Source organism: Periplaneta americana, chromosome 10, assembly GCF_040183065.1.
Source record: "Periplaneta americana isolate PAMFEO1 chromosome 10, P.americana_PAMFEO1_priV1, whole genome shotgun sequence".
In the NCBI taxonomy this organism is placed as follows: domain Eukaryota; kingdom Metazoa; phylum Arthropoda; class Insecta; order Blattodea; family Blattidae; genus Periplaneta; species Periplaneta americana.
The window spans coordinates 42,467,806-42,488,547 of record NC_091126.1 but is presented as its reverse complement, the minus strand read 5'-3'; the positions used below and the strand labels follow the sequence as shown (position 1 = coordinate 42,488,547).

General features: G+C 33.5%; 1 protein-coding gene across 2 annotated transcripts in view; it reads left to right on the top strand.

The window, feature by feature from the left end:
* Positions 1-20,742, top strand: part of LOC138707608 (serine/threonine-protein kinase pim-3-like) — a 35,451-nt gene that overhangs the window by 5,038 nt on the left and 9,671 nt on the right. For both annotated transcript variants that reach the window (XM_069837243.1, XM_069837245.1), the window contains exons 3-6: positions 8,948-8,995; positions 13,953-14,216; positions 15,155-15,254; positions 18,312-18,488. In XM_069837243.1, coding sequence (XP_069693344.1) covers positions 8,948-8,995; positions 13,953-14,216; positions 15,155-15,254; positions 18,312-18,488 — 589 coding nt within the window. The remainder of the gene's footprint in view (positions 1-8,947; positions 8,996-13,952; positions 14,217-15,154; positions 15,255-18,311; positions 18,489-20,742) is intronic.

The following is a 20,742-nucleotide window of genomic DNA, read 5'->3' as shown; positions in this document are numbered from 1 at the left end:
TATTTCTATCGAGTGCTAGCTCGTTGCGTATTTCACATTGATGCTTGTGAAATGTTCGTTATTGGTTATAATGAAAATGTTAATGGCTAAAATATAATAATTGGAATAATAATATGGGACAAGGAGGAGACGTTTGTAGTGCTATAAATTGTAGCAACAGTAAGAGAAAGAGGCCAGAGTTATCCTTTTTCCGATTTCCGAAAGATTCAGAAAGGTTCCTGGGTTTCCACAAGAATGCTGTGCAGAAACAAAACTGTTAATTTGAAGTTCTTTGTGACTGTTAGAATACATTATATCCTTAAATTTCACAATGAAATGTTTCAGTCTAACCGAAAGGACATTAGATACCGGTTAAAGTTCTGTCACTTAGGCTGCTAAATTTCCAGAGAAATAAAGGTTAGGTCTACTTTTTTTTTTCAGAGGATATATTTTTAATTGTAGCTATTAATTTTATTATTTTTTATGTGTTATTTTACTAAAGACGTAGAAAAATTAAGTTTGTTTTAATGAAATTTATTGATCACGTTTTATTTTCAATTCTGGTGGGATTATTATTGCTTAGGCCTACTTTTTTCTTTAAAGGATATGTTTTTAATTATAGCTGTTAATTTTGTTGTTATTTTTATTTGTTGCTTTACTAGAGACGTAGAAAAAGTCTGTTAAAATAAAATTTATTGATCACGTTTTATTTCCATTTCTGGTGTGATTATTATTGCTTAACCTCATCCCACTTTGTTAACTACATAAGCCTACACTACAAGTACCGGTACACGTAAGTTACTCCATTAATTCATATTTCCATTATTATTGTTGTAAAGAGAAATGCAAATTAATATTTATTGGTTTCATAGTTAATTATCGCTATAATCTTGAATGAGTGAAGCTATTATAGTAAATTCCAGTTCGTTTTACACAAACAAAAATTATATTAACTTATTTCTTGCAGGTATCTTCGAGTTTATGTTGGAATTTAATATACTTCATTAAAATAATAAATTAACTTTATGCATTTAATATTTCAATAATGGAAGGAAGGTGTTAATTTTTCCAAAAGAACACAACGAAAATGTAACATATTTTGTCGGCTGCTAGGAGAGAGATCTGCAATGATGAGGCGATAGTAGCGATCCTAGTGATGGGCAACTATCCGTGTTTGCATTTTTACTACATATTGAGCTTCGCGACTGTATATAGTAGACTGTGGCCTACATCAAGACCTCTCCAGCAGTATTATTTACTTCGCTAATCACACCAAATACTGACAATTATTACTTTTTTAATCATATTACGATTGAGATGGATGTGTACTTGTACGCTATCATAAGATTCTTTGGTTAGTCTTGCACCTGTCAACCATATTGCTATAGAAAACTTCTGCAAACAGAAGTAACTACATGTAACTAAAAATCTAGAACTTGATAAAATATCAGTGGCGACATTTGTGAAGGTCGATACTAAACATGACGTTATCTGTACAGTAAGGTTCGAAAGTCTTGTCATCCCCCCCCCCCCTTGTTTGTATGTTGATGTGCATCCATTTTGAACATGTCATAGGAGATGTGTGACAATGGTTGATACTTTATGTTCCAGCTTGTTTAGTGATCCAGAACATCAGTATAGGTACCATCATTGTCACGGCACAAAATGATGTGGCGCCATGTCCTGTGTGAAATTTTCCGCAGCAAAGGCGGTGTGATTTCCCTGAATGCCTTCCTAACAGCGTGCTTCAAATCTTCAGTTGTCTGGTATCGATGTTTCGAGACATGCTGCTTAATTATTCCCCATGGGGAAATCACACCGTCTTTCCTGCTGAAAATTTCACATAGGACATAGCTCTGCATCATTTTGTGCTGCGACAATGATGGTGCCCATACTGATGTTCTGCATCACTAAACAAGCTGGAACGTGAAAAGTATCAACCATTGTCACACATCTGCTATGACATGTTCAAAATGGATGCACATCAGCATACAAACAAGGGGGGGGGGTGACAAGACTTTCGGACCTTACTGTACTGTGAGTTGCAAGCGTCGATATGTGAACCAGAAACCGGGCATTACAGAAAATATTGCCTAGATATTAGGTTTGTTTCTGCAGGAGTTTAAAAAATTTGCAACCATCATGAGCATACGCACATCGACTTAACTGTTCGTGCAATTATAACTTAAAACTCTTTCTGATTAATGTCGGGCGTTCTTGCAGCATATCTTTATGGTAATGTAAGTAGTAAAAATAGCGTATTCTAGTGCACATAGCATAAAGTGGCTATCTGACATTGAATAGTTTCAAAAGCAGATTGTTAAAAATAGTGTTTTTTTCGTTTCTAGAATATGATTTTTCTTCAAGTATTATTTTGTACAACATGATTTGTTTTTGTAATAGGCCTATATCAATTTTCCTTTATTATGTTAATCATTAGGTCCAAATTACCTAATTTAGCACTAAATTATAATTGTTTAACCCTTAGAATTACATGTAACTGAACACGTCTACATTTTGTTCTTACTATTGTTATAATTACTGTTATTTTTACCATCATTATTATTGTTTTTATTATTATTCTATTTTTTTCTCTATTGCTGTTATTTATATTTGCTGTATATTTTTATACTGGTTGAGTGGAAGAGAAGGTCATATGGTCTTAACTCTGTCAGTACAAATAAATTGGTTAAATAAATGAATAAATAATTTGAATTGTAGGAAAGGGCATCATAGTATCCGTCTTTATCACTAGAATGCATGATGAAGTCTACGATATCTAGTTTTGAATCAATAGAACGTATACTGTAGCCCAAAGAAAATGAAAGCGTTCCATGAGAGTACGTGTTGCATGCGCCAAACATGATGTCACGTCAGTATACTATAGTCCATGAACAACTAATCTTATCTTCGTACACTTTGGGCTGGAATACTGTTCATAATAATTAGTCTTATAATATAAATGAGTTTCGGAACTTTCAAGAGGCCTAGTGATTCCTTAAATCACGAACTTAATCTTTCGATATTGGGGGGGGGGGGGTAAGAAATCCCGTAACTCTTCTTATGTGCTCAGAACTATCGAAAGAATGCGTTGACTTCAGTTTTCAGTTATTCATTGAAATAACAAAGCCTACTAGATATATATTGAAACTATTTACTTTACTAGAGATTATTACAGTTTAGCAATAATATAAGTAGATATCGGATTTATATGCAACTGCATATGCTTTACGTTCTTGTAAATCCGTATGTGAAGTTTTATGATGTGTTTTAGTGTCATACATTACAGGCGATACGTTCGATTCAAGTGTGTTGAGTATGACGAAGTTCGATATTTGTCGATGTTTGCTCTGCAGGAGGAGGCATGTCGTGTTTATTCCAGCTTCTTATAAAAATATTCGCTGCCCTCTGCTCATGTTTTGATCGCTTAAGAATTTTAGCACATCTTGCGATTAGTTTTTCATATGAAATAAGATTAAGGTTTTAAAGTCTTGGTTGCCTCTCTCATGTTCGAACATTTTAGGATGCTAGTGCATGCAGTATAAGATCTGCATAATTAGGTTCTTGTGGCATATTACAAAAATACATGCTTCAATATGCATGTTTTTAAGATAAATATGAACATATAATTAATAGATGAAATTAATACACCAACAGTTCCATTAAAAACTATTGGCTATCTATGCTATTGAAGTTACGAATATTCAGATTCGAGTAGTAAAATATTACATTTCTTCAGAAGTCCTTTCTTTCCTGGCAGTTTTCATTGCATTGCACTTCAGTGCTCGTTCTTCCTTGTGTTTTAGTTTTTGATCTACACCAACCAACAGCCTGGTCATCCTTTTTAGGTGCTAAAGCATTAAGAAATTCTTATCCTCTTCATTTTTCATCTGTCCCAAAGCATCTGAATGAGCTACGTCAAAGAGATCGTCCATATTTTCCACAAAAAGATCTATTTTTTTTTTCCTTTTTACTTGCATGTAGTTCACTCAAATTTTTCTATAAACCCTTCCCTTCATCATAAAGTTTGAATAACTTATCAATGCAGTGATTCTAGTAGGGATTCGTACTTTTTGCTAAAAAATGGAAACTTCTAGAATCACCAATGGTACACTTTCCTTTGTTGTAAAATCTCCTAAACCTTGCTTGTTCGAAGATAGTTTGGCTCTGACGTTTTGATTGAAGATGTACCCAAGAAGAGACATAAAAGTCTTTTCTTAACTTGTGTGACAAACTACCTGAAGAGGTTGATGCCAATTTACAACTCTTGGAAAAAACGTCTTGAAAGCCACTTTACACTAGCAGTCAGCAGATCAGCACAGACAGTTTTGAAACAATTTAAAATCATTCATCAAAGACAAGATCGTGTTTAGTTACAAAATAAGTGAATAAAACACTTAAAATAATAATAATAATAATAATAATAATAATAATAATAATAATAATAATAATAATAATATAGGTTTATCTAATAATATTAGAAAAATTATGTTCCGGGCTAAAATTTCAGAAATTCATGTCGATGAGGGTCAGCTCACAGTTGTCCGATTGAGCTGAAATTTTGCACAGACAGTTTTTTGTTGATTGGAACAAGGTAGAAGGGTGGGAGCAAAACTTTTAGAAAGTTGAAAAATAAGAGTCGCCCTAATATTGCGTCACCACTGTTCTGTATTTTCTGGGTCAGCTTAGAAGCGAGCTATCAACATGGGTGTATGACTAAGCTTGAAAGAGACTAATTCCCTTTACAAAGTGTCAACTCGGAAATACTGCCTGTATTAATTTGAAATTTTATTACATAAGCAACATGTTTTTATTATTTTTAATGGCATATTCAAGTGCATATTTCTATTTAGTTGCATATTTAAGTGGGTCATTCCATAGTGACACACGTAACATTTTTTAAGTACCTAACTATGATCTTCACAGGATATTTAATTAAATACTTAGTAATTCATGAAAAAGACATTACTGCCTTTTAACATAAGTATTCCTAAATATAAACAAAAATTCTTAATGAAAAGGAATAATTAATAATGCAAAAAAAAATATTAAATATTGTATGATGTGACACGAACATTTTCTTGCCACTAGATTTATTACCAAAATGGAAAATGTTCGTAGGCTATTATTATGCCAAATGACATAAATGCATTCAGTTGTTTTCCAAACAATTAAGACACTTTTGTAGTACATGTAACTGCTATATTACGAACTTAAAAAAAAATTAAAGTGCCATTAAGAAACAAAATATTGCAAATGTGTTGTGACACACGAACATTTGTCATGTTGGTTACTAATTGTTTTAAATGCACTGTAAATACATCACTTCTTGCGGAAGACTTGTACACTCTGCCTACAGTTCTTATTATACAAAACAACACTAGATTACACTAAAATACACTTTTAAATTTAAAATATCCACGGTTGTTTACAACCATATGTGGTGATATTTCCTGTGTAATGTCATGTGACGAATATACCAATATGTCAGCCATTTGTAGTACTTCCCTTCCTTGGACATCACAGACACTTTAAATTCTTCGCCACCACAAGATTTTGTAACTTCATATGTAGCCTATATTTGACGTCTTTTTTTTTTACTTGGTCATTTAACAACACTGTATCAACCACTAGGTTATCTAGTGTCAATGGGATTGGTGATAGCAAAATGGTATTTGGCGAGATAAGGCCGAAAATTCGCCATAGCTTACCTGACATTCGCCTTATGGTTGGAGAAAACCTCGGAAAAAACCCAACCAAGTAACCAGCCCAACTTAAATTCTTGAAAATACTATCAAAAAATGTTCAAAATGTATTAATATTTATATCAATAGAAAAACTAATATAGATTTAAAAATGTCTAACTTTTAGAATTGCTAAATGATACCTAGGGTAAATTAATTAATGCTATTAGATAAAACGATTTTAAATTAATATCAGACATTTAGTACCATTTACCTAATGTGCAAATAATTACACCAATTTATTTATACACAGGCCTAGTATGGTGGCTACCTATTTACGATATAAATGTACTGCATAAGCTTGTTTTTAATATGAACTAAATTAACATAAACCAATTTTTTAAGTTTTTAATTCAAGGAATTAAAAAAATAATAAATATTTTATACGAACTTTAGGCATAAATTGTCTTATGCTAATTTTAGGCCTACACACTATATTTTTACAACAGTTGTTGTTTAGTGTGTCCAAAGACAGGTGTGAACCTCACAAGTGATACCAAGAAGGTACCACTTATGAGCAACTAGGCCAGGAGATAATGGGATAGCGTGGCCAGTTCCTTTCCCCCTTACAACAGTTATGGAACATATTTTCAAGAGTGTTTAACTTACAGTTTATGTACTTAGAAAAAAAAAAACGCACAGGTGCGTCTACACGCACACACAATTATCTAAATCAACAATAAGTATTTGAAATTCCACTGCTAATTATGTTTAGACGTAAAGACTTCCAATAACAACAAAACTTGTAACTGGATTTTAGGATAAACTTTAGTGACACACGAACATAACTTTTTGTTCGTGTCACAGTCATTGTGTTACGTGTGTCACGTGTTTTTCTTGTAGAATACGTACATAAATCAAAATGTTGTCCATATAAGAAGTTGATTGTTATGTGATGTTTCTCACTTTTACATTTATGAAACGTGAAAAAATTAAATGGTTTTGAAGAAATATAAACAAATGTCCATTTGAGCGTGACACACGAACTCTCAACCTTTCCTTGTAGTAATTGCAATCAAGCAAGAAATAATCATTGTATTACGGTTTCTATGCATTGTAATTATTAACAAAGGTCCGCACTTCATTATCAATTGCATTTAACATGCAGAAGTAATGATTTATTTGCCTTAAATGTGCATTCAAATATGTGATTTCTAGTAGATAATTTCGCGCTCTTAAACCACAGAGTTCTTGGTGCTTTTTCTCCCACACACGTGTTGTTACACAGTGAGTGTTATCAGATTCAAAAAATTCGGATCATGACGAAAAAAATGACATAACAAGCAGAGATTCGTGAGATTTTTATTTTTCGTGAAAATGTCGCATTTTCGTGGAATGACCCATGTGCATATTTCTTTCGAGTTTATCTATATATTTGCATGTATATTTTAACTCTAATTAATGCATAAAAATCCGATGTTAAATGATAAGTCTACAAAATAAGTTTATCTTCAGATGAAGTATTGGATATTGTATGCAATATTAATAGATCATGTTGATTTCTGTATAAAATATAGTGAAGAAAAATAAAATTGCAGAAACTTTATCGCCTGAATAGTTGCATTGCGGATTTGGTAACAAAGTTACAAGGACTCTTATCACGTATTACGCAAAAGAGCTATTCTTTGAGGAAACAGACCAAATATTTACAATTTTTAAATTTTATGCAACTTTCATTTTGTGAATAAGATTGTGTTAATGTCTTCAGGAATTCCCGAAATGTCATGCATCACTAGTTCCATCTACCTGAATCTAATGGAACTACGTCCTCATTCGTTACATCCTCTATTATTGGTTACCTAACTTGTATTTGAGTTAATTATGGAATCGTAATTGATCTTATCGTTAATTAAAAAACTGATAAATTGTCGAGGCTCTTCATGAATCTGGAACAGTAACAGTAACGTCAAGAAAGATAATCGTCATCCTTCATCAATTAACAATTAATTAGCAAATTAACAAAACATTCGATAAACAGAGCAGTAAAATTACGGAACTGATAACTTTAAGAGTTAATAACTTGTTAACTATTGAGTCAGTGTGCCGTCTTTCGAGAAACTGGCCTTAAAGGACGAAAAATTCATGATGTTCGTTATGTGGGATATTTCTACAAGTGACGCGCATGTAATTACATTGCATGAAATAGAATTGCATGAAATAGAATTGCATAACCATGCGGAGAATTGATAATGTATTGTAGAGGATCATTTTTGTGTGTTTGGAATAAGTATATCAACAGTCTAAAATTTATCCGGGTTTTGAAAATAATTTTCAATATATGTTACGATTTCAACACTTAAAATTCCATCTATACAAGTTTTCCCCTCAGTTTTCGTATTCTGCATGCATAGGGTTACCATATTTCCCGGGAAATTCGGCATATCGGCTGAATTTTGAGTAAAATCCCGGATCCCTTATTTTTTTAAATTTATCCCTTATTTTTACTCTTTTATCATTCTGAGTAAGTTATGCTATACAAACCATTTGTAAACTTTTACATTGTAAAATGTTCCCTTATAACTATAGGTAATTGATACCTGTTTGTGTAAACATAACAGCAATACATTTCATAACTACAATATTTAGGATCCTACAAATCTTAGTCCACACCTGTGGAGTAACGGTTAGCGTGTCTGGCCGCGAAACCAGGTGGCCCGGGTTCGATTCCCAGTCGGGGTAAGTTGTCTGGTTGAGGTTTTTTCCGGGCAAATGCTGGGTAACTTTCGGTGCTGGACCCCGGACTCATTTCACTGGCATTATCACCTTCATCTAATTCAGACGCTAAATAACCTAAGATGTTGATAAAGCGTCGTAAAATAACCTACTAAAAGAAAAAAAAAAATACAAATCTTATCAGTCATATATGTTAATTACGCCTACAATATCTGTCCACTGCTTGATCCCTTATTTTAATTGTAGAAAGTTGGCAATCCTATGCATGCATGCCAACATTTCAGTCCAATCCCGACAGTTATAAAATCAAGCTTATTGATGTCGGTTACAGTGAATAAATACGCACCATCATTCAATTGTAATGATTTTCGTGGTTTACAATGCCTTTCATAATTGTTAATAAAAGAGATGATGTTAGCGATAAATGCATGTGGTAGAAGACAGTAATGTCCATTGATTTTATTACAGAGTTTGTTAGCCTGTGTAATTTATTATAAAATGTAATTGAGATTTCTGATATGTAACAATTTTGTTGATTTTTCCCTTCATAGGTGGCAATAAAACATGTAGCGAAGCAGAAGGTAACAGATTGGATAGAGGTATGTATAATAGTTTCATCAATAAAATGTCTGATTCATACTAATATATAATTAAAAGGAAAAAAGTTTTTGGTAAGATCCAAGAATCAGTCGCTGTTTTTCCAGACCAATAGGAGATTGATGACGTGATGTATTACGTTACGCACATTGGCAACACTTCAAAATATGAATTTAATCGGGGCTACTGCTCCCAACACCCCCGCTACCACAGCTTTTATTTCTCCCACCTTACACCATTTTACTGCTCTCCCTCACATATTTTCCTCTACTTCTTTCTTCTCCTTCTACTTACTTTATTCTGCTAACTACTTCATATTAAATTGGAATACCTGGCTTACCTTTAAATACGCCGGGATTCGATCCTAGGATCTTTCGTTTAATGAACCATTATCATAGCCATTACGCTACGAATAATTTGTACGTACGCAAATTAACATAAAATATTTCCAAAGGTATTAAACATACGACTTTATTATTATATGATAGAACTGAATTCATTAGTTTGCTGTTAACCTTATTACATATTTAATGTGGCAAATAGATCACGAATTAACTTAATATTGTACAAGGTATGATAAATATTCGAATGATGGAGTTACTACACTTATTCACTATCAATTGTGTTGATATACGTATATTAAATCGATTCACTACACTTCTACCTTTAGTATTCTATTAATCTTAATGAGCTAAGTTAAATTGGCACATTTTTATTAAAACAGTTTATCGTACTTGTAATGTCCGGGCATACGTGACGTCATATAGGCCTATTACATCATCCAACTTATTGAATGGTAAAAAAAAAAAACAGGGACTTTTCTTTGGATTGTACCAAGTCTTTCATTATAACATTTCTGTTATAGCTGACATCGTTAAAACCAAGTTTAAAAAGCATATGAAGAATGTAGATAATGTAATTGTTTAGAATAAATTGTAGATTGGACAGCATTTAGTATGCGTGTCATGAAACACCTTCACTCACTTTAAAGAAAAGTAGAACATTTTTCGCAAGTATTTTTTTTAAGTATAATACGACTGTAATGGGGAAAGTAAACACAGATATTTCTTAGGTGCCGTAGTTAATGCGTGTGTATTTGTGTGAGGCAATAATAAAATAGATTAACAATTAGTTTTGTTTACAGTCGGTCAGAAAATCAGTAGGATCATTATTAGGATCACAATACCATCTGCGAATATAATTGGATTGGTTCGCATATGGTTCATAGCTCTGATAAGTGATAAATATATTGAGACACTTTCAGAGTATATATTCGCATTTTGTTTCGTATGAGACAAAATAAGCATAGGAATTTCTTCACGGGAAAATGTTTATGTTCAGGTTTCTTGTCCTTTTGCTGCGTGGTGTGATGTAGGCTGTACTAAAACTGCACACTTAATCTACCAATCGTCATGTTTGTAATATTAATGTATACTTTTAATAGGGATCTCATTTTGCCGTGCAATAAAAAGATGGAAGATTTTACGAGGTAATGAATTAAATACCGTAATTCGCGTTTCTTACATTATTCTGTTGCGTGAAATGACGTAAACCCAAGCCGTTATACAACCTACACCTGTCAGCTTTACGTAATGCTGGTAGCGAGAATTGCGACATTGCCACAATGGCACTAAACAATAGTTGACACGCGGATTTTGCTATTCTGCCTCATTAATTGAAATTGTAATTAGGCCATTGTGAAGGACGACTCACCCAAATACTTGCTGCTTACTAGATCGTTGTAGTGCTCGCCTTCCGTTGCCAACTTCACGAAGCAATATTTTACATCTTTTTTTTTTTACCGATCACCGCTAATAAATTGTACAAATTAATTATGTTGCGAGCGGGAACAATTTTATTGCTTTAGGTTTGGTTAGGTTAGTTATGTAATTTAGTGCATTTCAGTTACAAAAGTTGCCCAGCATGTGCTGCGCGCTTTGCCATGTTTCTTCAGTTCTTAAAAAAAAAAAAAAAAATATATATATATATATATATATATATATATATATATATTTTAGATTATATCTCATTTTTACTTTCATTTCCAGTAATAATTAATATTTTTCTACTACTACAGTATGTTGTTTATGTGCTGCCTACACTTTCCCCCTATTTTTATTCCTCTAAAACATTACCTCCAACTCGTCACCTGTTTCACGGGTTTTTAGGTTACCTGCATCACCAGGTTTCATTCAGTATTTGAAAACTTTCCGTTAAGTTTATTAATATATTATTTTTACATTCCTCGTTCTTCAAATTTCTGTTCATGAAAAACAGAACTTTGTGATAATTTTTCTCTCTCAAGATCAAGAGTTACACGTCCTTCACAATAATCTGTAATTATTACGTAACTTTTCATTACAATAAACCGAGCGAGGTGACTCAGTGGTTACGCAATGGACTTGCATTAGGGAGGTCCCATTTTCGGTCCCTGGTGCCGATCAGGCTGGTCGAGGTTTTCTCTGTGGTTTTCGACTGAATATAGGCTAACGGGTAACTAATTTTGGGTTAAAGATGAATGCTTGATTGGACCGCAATTACAACGAAATAATATATTATGTATAGTGTAGCGACAGTCATTCCCAAACTCTAAACTACAGTCACAATATGAACTAAGAATTAAAACGGCGGTGAAGGTTACTTATATTCCGGCCACTATAGGAACTTGTTAAAATACTTTGAAAATGATTAATACTGATTATTAGAAATTGATGTGATCACTGGGAGAGCTGTATGCCCACCCAACTCGCCCTAAATATGTACTTTGCTTATATACGAAAATCGTCGTGCGTGAATTAAGAATACGGCTATATTTCCTTAATGTAACAGTGGGTTTTAGTGTCGCCAACATAGTAATAATACTACACACCTAATCAAACCTAACCTAACCTGTTACATAATACACACTTAATCTAACCTAACCTAACCTTACCTGTCACATAATACTATACACCTGTAGTAACATTCCTCACGTTTAGTATAATTTCGTTTGCATGTATTACCAACCCTGCTACTTGTGTCGTGGGCCATCTAGTGGAAGTGGATCGTATTTCATCATAATGCCAGGAAGAAAATATGACGACTTTCATAACAATTACATTTAAATGTGTTAATGTAGTGATATATATATATATATATATATATATATATATATATATATATATATATAGTATGGTATAGTATAATAATTATTGAAATGTGTTGTGGCTGTGATAAAAGTGTTGAAAATTGGTCTATAGCGCCACATTGGCAGTGATAAAAGTGTGCAATATTCCTTCAGTGGCCAGTCAATACTCTACCTTGTCCAAAACGACTATAAATAAAGATAAGTAAATTGTAATTAATGATACATTAATTAGATGACTTAAATACAGTATTATATTTGCATTATATCATATTGTATTATGTTATTTGTATAATGGCACAACTTTTTGTTACAATAATCAGTAATTATTTATAGTATTTGATATATGACATTTAATTATATAATATGTTTTTTTTTAATACTTAGCATCAAACATATTAGTAGCATAATAATGGAAATTAATAGAGGTCAAGTCTATAACATTGAGAGAAATATTTAAAATATATCTTTATAAATGCAGTTTTTGCCCACTTAACCAATTTTTACAGTGATAGTGTTATAACTCTCTCCAGTTCAGTCATTATTGGAGTTGTCATCCGTCCAGATTTTGGCGGGATTTTCCCGAAATTTGAAGCAGTTCTGGATCCTAGGCTAACACACTTTTCTCCCACCTGTGCCTATTTTGAGAGCATCAAAGAATAGTATTCTAGAAATAAATATGCATGGAAAGAGAAACATGAATGACCATGTAAAGACATTTTTTTAGTGTTCATATTTTTTATGTTGGCTATGTAGACTTCATTCATTCATACTTTTCTGCCCAAAGGCAGGTCACTCATTCTCCAATCTTCCCTATTTTCCACTTTCCTCTTAGTCTCCACATACGAGCCATATATCTTAATGTTATCTACCATCTGGTGTCTTCTTCTGCCCTGAACTTTTTTTTTTCCATTCACCATTCTTTCTAGTGCATCTTTCGGTAGGTATTTTCTTCTTAGTCATTGATCAAGCCAATTCTTTTGCTCTTCCTGTCGGCAGTCGGTAGAGTCCTGGCCTTCTATGGTCCAGGTTATGGGTTCGATTCCAGCCCAGGTCAATGGCATTTAAGTGTGCTTAAATGCGGCAGGCTCATGTCAGTAGAAGTATTAAAACTTCTGCAGGGCGAAATTCCAGCACACCGGTGATTCTGATATAATCTCGGCAGTTGTGAGCGTCATTAAATAAAACAATTTAATTTTGTGCTAAACTTTGGTTAAATGGACAATGACAGTCATTTTTAATCTTATGTCAAATGTTAATTTTTTGTGCTGGTCAGTGTAGTTTGATGCTTATAGACCTCTTCCACTTGCTTCTGAAGGTTGGTCGTGCAACTAGATAAAGGAAAGCAGTTTGTTTTGATTATTTGTAAGTGATATTGAGGTGTGGAACCCATACAAACTCTGTGTAATCTGTACTCAAAAAGAGTACAAACCCGAAAATTTTTGTACTCTTATGTTTCATTATACACCTAAGATGCCTGTACTTGTCAACATTATACATGAGACATTCATGATAGAATTAGTGCAATGCCATGTCTCCATAACTGGAAAACACCACACTGGTAACAACAAACGTTCATACTGTAGGTGAGATTGAAACACGTGACCTTTTTTGACAGCATGTAGGATTGTATTTTAAAACAGAGAAAGTTCATACCTTCTATTGAAATAAATTGCCTTATCTTTTCAGTATTTTTCTCCACGAAGTTTTTCATCTCTTCGTCAAATCTTGTTCGATAAATCTTTCAAATTTTTGGTATGGAGTATCTGTCATCTCTCTCAAAATGCTGTTGTTTATTGTGGAACAATAACTCTTTGCATGCTCTTTATTTGTAGGTTGGAAATCAACGTGTACCACTAGAAGTTTGTCTCTTAAAGCGGCTTGCCCACATTCCTGGTGTTATCAAGTTGTTGGATTATTATGAACGAACAGACAGCTGCATAATTATAATGGAACGCCCAGACCAAGCTAAGGATTTGTTTGATTATATAACTGAGAAAATCTGTCTCAAAGAATCTGTTGCCCGTGGCTTCTTCAGACAAGTTGTGGAAACTATTATACAGTGCCATAATGCTGGTGTTATTCATAGAGACATCAAGGTTAGTAACTTATTTTTATGCTCCATGTTATGAATAGGGTATATCTAGAAAACTGAATTTTGCGTAGATTTTCAGAACTCGGGCACATTAAAAGTAGCCTACTATTATGATGATATAAATAAAAATTTCATTTATATTTGCAGTAATTATTAATTTTAATTAAGAGTGGTTTTTGATAATGAGAGATTTTTTTTAACATGCCTAATGACAGAAACACTATCATAGTATTTTAGTTTAGGATTCATCTTGTTAAGAACTACTAGTAAAAATCACTTTCTTACATACTTAATTTTTTAGATGTATGCATTCATACTCAAATATGCAAATTTAAAATTATTTTTCACATAATATTAGTGAAAGTTAAGTCTCGCACCTTAAAGTATTCGTAAGTGAGGCATTATAGCTCTTTAAAATTTACATCAAGTTGTGGTTGCAACTTTTTGTGCATCTATAACTTAAATATTAGCAGTTTTATAATGATTTCTCCCCATTTTCACGTACAAGTCCCCTTAATTCTGTGTCAAATTATGATCTTGTAACATGCTTATTACACAATTGTAGGTGTAGTCTTTTCATATCCTCACGAGAACAGATTGGAATAAAGGAGTCTTAGAGGCAGATAATATATTGTACATACATAAAATAGTATTATATTTCATCATTGTCATTTTTTAAAGAATTGGGTTTCTTGGCTTGTTCCATCTTCTGTCTCGTGAGAATTTTTAACCTGTGTTAGGCATTTTCAAATAGTTGTACTGCCTTTCTTAAGGTCAGCATAGTACAAGTTCATTTTTTAAAAGTAAAACACATACAGTACCGGAGAAATGCATCCGAGTCCAATGGGTTTCTAGCTGGAATTGCTGTTAAAAGAGTCATAGCAGAAGACTGATACCATAAAGAAATTAGCATTGGATGTTATATTTTTATTCCATTTTCAGGACGAAAATATACTTGTGGATTTGAAATCTCATTCCTTGAAATTAATTGACTTTGGTTCTGGTACTTACCTGAAAGACAGCATCTACACAGACTTCGATGGTAAGTAACTTCAACTTACATAGCAGTGAAATTGCTCTGAGAATACACTTGTATTGGTAGTTTTAGTACGTATGTTTAACCCTGTGTAAGTATGCTGCACAAATATGACTCTTCTCTTAAGCCTGGATCTAACATGAAATTCTTCATTAGAATGAAAAAAATTAATTAAAAATATTTATGATTACTATATTTATGAAGGCATTAATATTATTTAATGTAATCAGTAATTACTTCCAATGTTCGAACACTCCAGGCTGTCAGATCCAAAAAGGGAAATACTGTATTTATATATAGACAAAATTTGTTGAAATAATCGTTCAGTATATTTCAGTGATTGTAATCTCAGTCGACAAAAATTGACTCTTTTGGAGTAAAATTTTGAAACAACACATTCAGTAAACATATTACTGTAATTGTAAGTATAAATTTCCATTTTTTCCCCCACATGTAGGTATTTTCACACTTGCAACAGAAGTATTGTAGGTAATTTATTATTGAGACTGATATAGTATTACCTCTGAGAAATCTCTGCTGTGATCATTCTTATAATTTTCGACTTTCTTTTTAGCTACTTTCCTTATTTTTGACTTCAAATATTTTCATTTTAACCTCTTCAGCAAATATCTCTCCAGCTTGGTAATGGGATTAACTGTGTAATTTAATATAATACTGTGCTAAACAGGATTCGGTCCTGAAAAGGACTTGGATGTGTCACTATATTCTATAGAACCCATGTACAGAATGACACTAAGTAATGCAGTTTAAAAATACAGGCTTTGTGAGCTAGAAGGTGATGGATGCTGTCTGACATGTTATTTGTAAAAGTGATTGATTTGTTTGATATCTGAGGTTGCATTCGAGTGTTGGTTCGAATCTTGCTTGAGCTGATACCTGGTAGTTACTTTTCCAATATTTTCCCCAACTACAAGACATATATCAGGTACTCTCATAGTGAATTCTTAGGACTTTACCTCGTCAATTTTACTGACGACGTTAGATACTCACACAGTGAGTGTGTCATTATATAAGCAATTAATAGTACATTATTCAACGAGCCTATAATGGTAGTAATTAAGACGCGATTATGTTTATGAAACAAGTGCGAGTTTCATAATTTTCATACGAGCGTCTTAATTACCATTATAGTCAAGTTTCATACGACTTTTTATGCTCGACCATATTTCTAACTTGAAATTATTCATAAGATTCATGTTATTCTTATCTGACTCAGGAGCGGAACTGACCTTGTGCAATACCTCGGAAATTGTGAGATGTGCGCAGACGCGAAAGTATTTTTTCCTAGAAACAAATGTCGACATTGACCTTGATATAATCTGGAGAGTAAAATAAACATTAATCTTGATATAACCTTGAAATTGAATTAGACATTGAAAAACGAGATGACAAATTGAATTTATTTGAATATTATTTACAATTAACGCTAATTATTATAGTAACAGGACTGACTTTATTTCAAATATAGGTGATTTATTGTTGTCTTTCGATTGCATATCCAAGAATAATCGATACTTGCGCTTTTATATTGCTACAATGGTATTTTCTGATTGGTGGAACACCTGAACTTTAATGAATAGGTGTACTTTAATGAGGTTCATTAAAGGGCTGCTACCAGGTGTATAATTACTACATTTCGGCATGGTCGAGCATAAAAATTTTTAGATTTGCCAGGTGTGTCATATTTGAAACCTGAAATACTTGTCCCATTTGATGTCCATACAGCACACAAAAATCCCATATTATATCATGGACTGCCACTGGTGTTTTACTTTTCTTTTGTTCTTTTTTCCCTACTGTTTATGTGGATATCGTGTTATAATATTATAATAAGAAACAGTAACTTTTTTGTTAACATCAATGTCTGTAGGTACATAACAACGAAGGAAATAAATTTAAACTTCTAGGTGCTTCTGTTTGAATTAAAAGTAATTTTATTCCCAAGCAATAGTTACACTGTACATGATTATTGGTACAGTAATATTGTAGGGTTGTGTGTGGTAAACTATAATATGTGAGCTGTAATAGGCGTGAAAAATATTTCAGGTCAATATGGTTTCTTGTCCACATGAAAGAAAGAAAGTGTGTTGTTGCATTTAGAAAAATAGAACATTATTTATTAGTTTTTCAAATAACCTCTTCCCAAGTCAATATCATTAATGCCCCTCTAAAATTCCATTAACACAAACTGGTGGTTAGTAATATAACGGCTTCAGTTATGTGAGACTAAGGTATTTTTCCTTATACTGTCTTTTAATGTGCTAGTATATGCTCTGAGATGGCACTCACAATCTCTTAGAAGTTTCTCGTATTTTCTTCGAGTTAAATGTTGCAACTATCCCATATTTATATTTTGAAAACCTAGAAACGCTAGTTATATGTCTATTGAGATATAAGCTGTACTCAAATAGTTTTGTTATTCTTTATTGAGATATATTTAGTACATCAAAAAATTTCGTTGTTTTTATTTATAGACATATGATTCGAGGGACTTGGTAAAACCCTTTCTTGGAGCTGTCAAATGACTACAATATGAATTTGATCTGAGAGGAAAAATCTGTTCCATGCTAAATTTATTTATTAGAAATCCCTACCCTGATATTTTGAAATTATTCTGTGGGTCCCTACAATTGAAGATTGGACTTAAAAAAGGCTGTAAGTGCCAAAGAGAAAGACCCTAGAAAACAGGGCTTTGTTGTGTAACTAGTAATGTAATATCGAACATTTTGCACATGAAGTTAGGTTCTAAATAAAATTACAATAGGACATCCCCTTTTCTTAGTGGATTGAACCAGGGACATAGATTATTTTTTGGAAAAACTATCAAAGATATTGACATTTACATACAGCCTTCAATTTGGTGTAGATTTTATTATATAGTATTTCAAGTTCATATCTTCCTCTTTGTAGATCATTACAATGAAATATGGAAATCTTAACTTTATTATAACAACATTGGCAGTATTTGAATAGAAGTGGAAATACTTGACTGGAAAGAAGTAGTGAAATGAAAACTGACCTAATTGTATTAAATGTGTTTAGGAACGCGTGTATATGCACCTCCAGAGTGGATTCAACTCAACAGATATCATGGACGCAGTGCCACAGTTTGGTCACTTGGCATTTTGCTGTATGGAATGGTTTGTGGAGATGTTCCATTTGAACAAGATGATGAAATAATGCAAGCAGAAATTCATTTTCGTACCCGACTCTCGCATGGTATGTATTGTCAGCATGTTATTTCGAAGTCTATACATTTTTAGAGGTTTAAATTAACTTACCATCTTTCTGATTTTTTCGTTGAAATCTAAGTTTATGGTTAAAATAATGTGATATTTTCTTTAATTCACATATTCTTTTAGATTAATGGTTTTCAAAGTGTGGGTCGCGACCCCTGGTTTCGGTTTGAGATGAGTGGGGGGAGGTTTCGCGTGAGAATTTACAAAATAAAACGAAGAAAGTCTTGTTAACATAAATTTATTTTCTATTATGGGACATGAATATAAACGGTGTTGAATATAAAGAAATGATTCAGAGTCACAAATTAAAAAAAAAAATGCAATAAATGTGCCTGTGTTTCAGAAACTATCTTTTTAAATTTGGGCTCTGTATTCATTACACAATGTTATCATTGAGCAATTTCACGCTCCTATTTCTGTGGTAAATGTAGACGAGAAACTTATTTCGCATAAATACAATATTGCAAATGGTGTGAAAAATTTAAAAGCTTCTTTTGTAAGCTCGAGGTACTCTTGCAATCTTGCGACCCAAAACTTGTCTGTGCTCTGGGAAAAAGTCTAATTTCAGCATTCCATCAGTATATAAATTTCAATCGGTTTTTCTTTCATATTTGTTGAAATTTCAACCAGTTAAATGCAACTATCTAAAGCAGCCATTTTCAACCGGTGTGCCACGAATGATCCACTAGTGTGCCACGAGAAAAAGAAAATAGTAAAAGTTGTAGTAAATTGGAAGAATAAAAGTGAAAAGAGTAGTAAAAAATGAGTCCACATGAGTCAACATTCAGCGAACAGGACAAAAGTCAACATTCAGAAAACACATTCCCTCCTAAAACCTTCAGAATTCCCCCTGGTTGGGAACCACTGGTTTAGAGTATTGAAGTGTGCTGTGGGATTTAAAATTGCACATTTGGTGTGCCACATATCGAATAAGATTTAAAAACACTGGTCTAAAGACTGAGTAAGTATCCATATATGACTGTCGTAATTATTTTCCGGAAAATACTCAAACAGTTTTAATATTATATGTGTGAGCCATATTATTTCTTTCTTGAGAGCTCCTAGGCTACTTGGATTGTTTCCATACACGTTTTGTTTGGGGTATCCCATAAGTTCAAGTCAAATACTGAGAAATGTGGAGACCAGGAAGGCCATGGTGTACTACATACTTATTACTCTGCCTAGAAAATTTTCATGAAAGCTTCCATTATACTCCGATGTGTGCGTTTTTGCACCATTTTGGTGAGAAAAATGCATAATTCTTTTCTTTTTCTATCAGAAGTTATGAAAATGATCGCAAAATATAGTTTGCATTACACTTTCAATTAATTGTTCAGTAACTATTCTTTGTGCACTAACCACACACCATCTTTCCACTTTTTGATCATGTGTTGCGACTTAATGGGGGGGGGGAAGTGGATTTCGATACCCCTATGCAGAATAGCTTGGCATTCACATAGCCAGTCAGTTGGAACTAAACTTAGTCAGTGAAAATAACTTTGTATTAAAGATTCTGTCGTGAATCGATTGTAGCATACTGTGACAGCGACGTGAGATTCGAACTCACGACCAGCGTCCCGCAAGAGAGCAGATCGCGCGTGAGCCGACACGGGCTCCACGGAGCACTGAGGGACGGAACGCAGCGGAGAGAAGAGAGGGGAAAGGGCCTACGCGGCGAGGGAGTTTGCGCGCGCATCTGGTGCTGGCAGAGAGGAGAGGGATCTGGATTGTTCTCTGGAGTGCTATCTCTGGACATGCGTGGAACTTTCCAGGCTACGTCGCTGTGGTTATAAAAGAAGAAACGCGAGTGAACTCGGACAGTGTGTGATTCATGATTAGTTCAGTCAGTAAGCCAGTGAACAGAGCAAGCCAGCCAGTCTTGTGTACCGGAGTTCGACTTGAGTGAGCGTCCGCAACTGTGTCAGCATCCGAAGGCCTGAGTTCGAGTGCAGTGGACCGCAGTTGGAGGGACCTGAGTTCGAGTACAGTGGACTGTCTCTGAAGGTCTGTGGTTCGAGATACTGTGAACTCGAGTGACTGAGCTAGAAGAACTGTGAACTGAGAACTGACAGTTCTGATTTGTAAATAGTGCTTTGTAAATATTAGTTAAGATTAACAGTTCATTGTTGTTCGTAATAGTCCAAGTAAATTGTCATTGTCGTCAGTGGAGTGCACTAACGAATACTGTGTTACTGTGTGGAGAGCAAATCCTATTGTCGAGATAATCAAGTTAC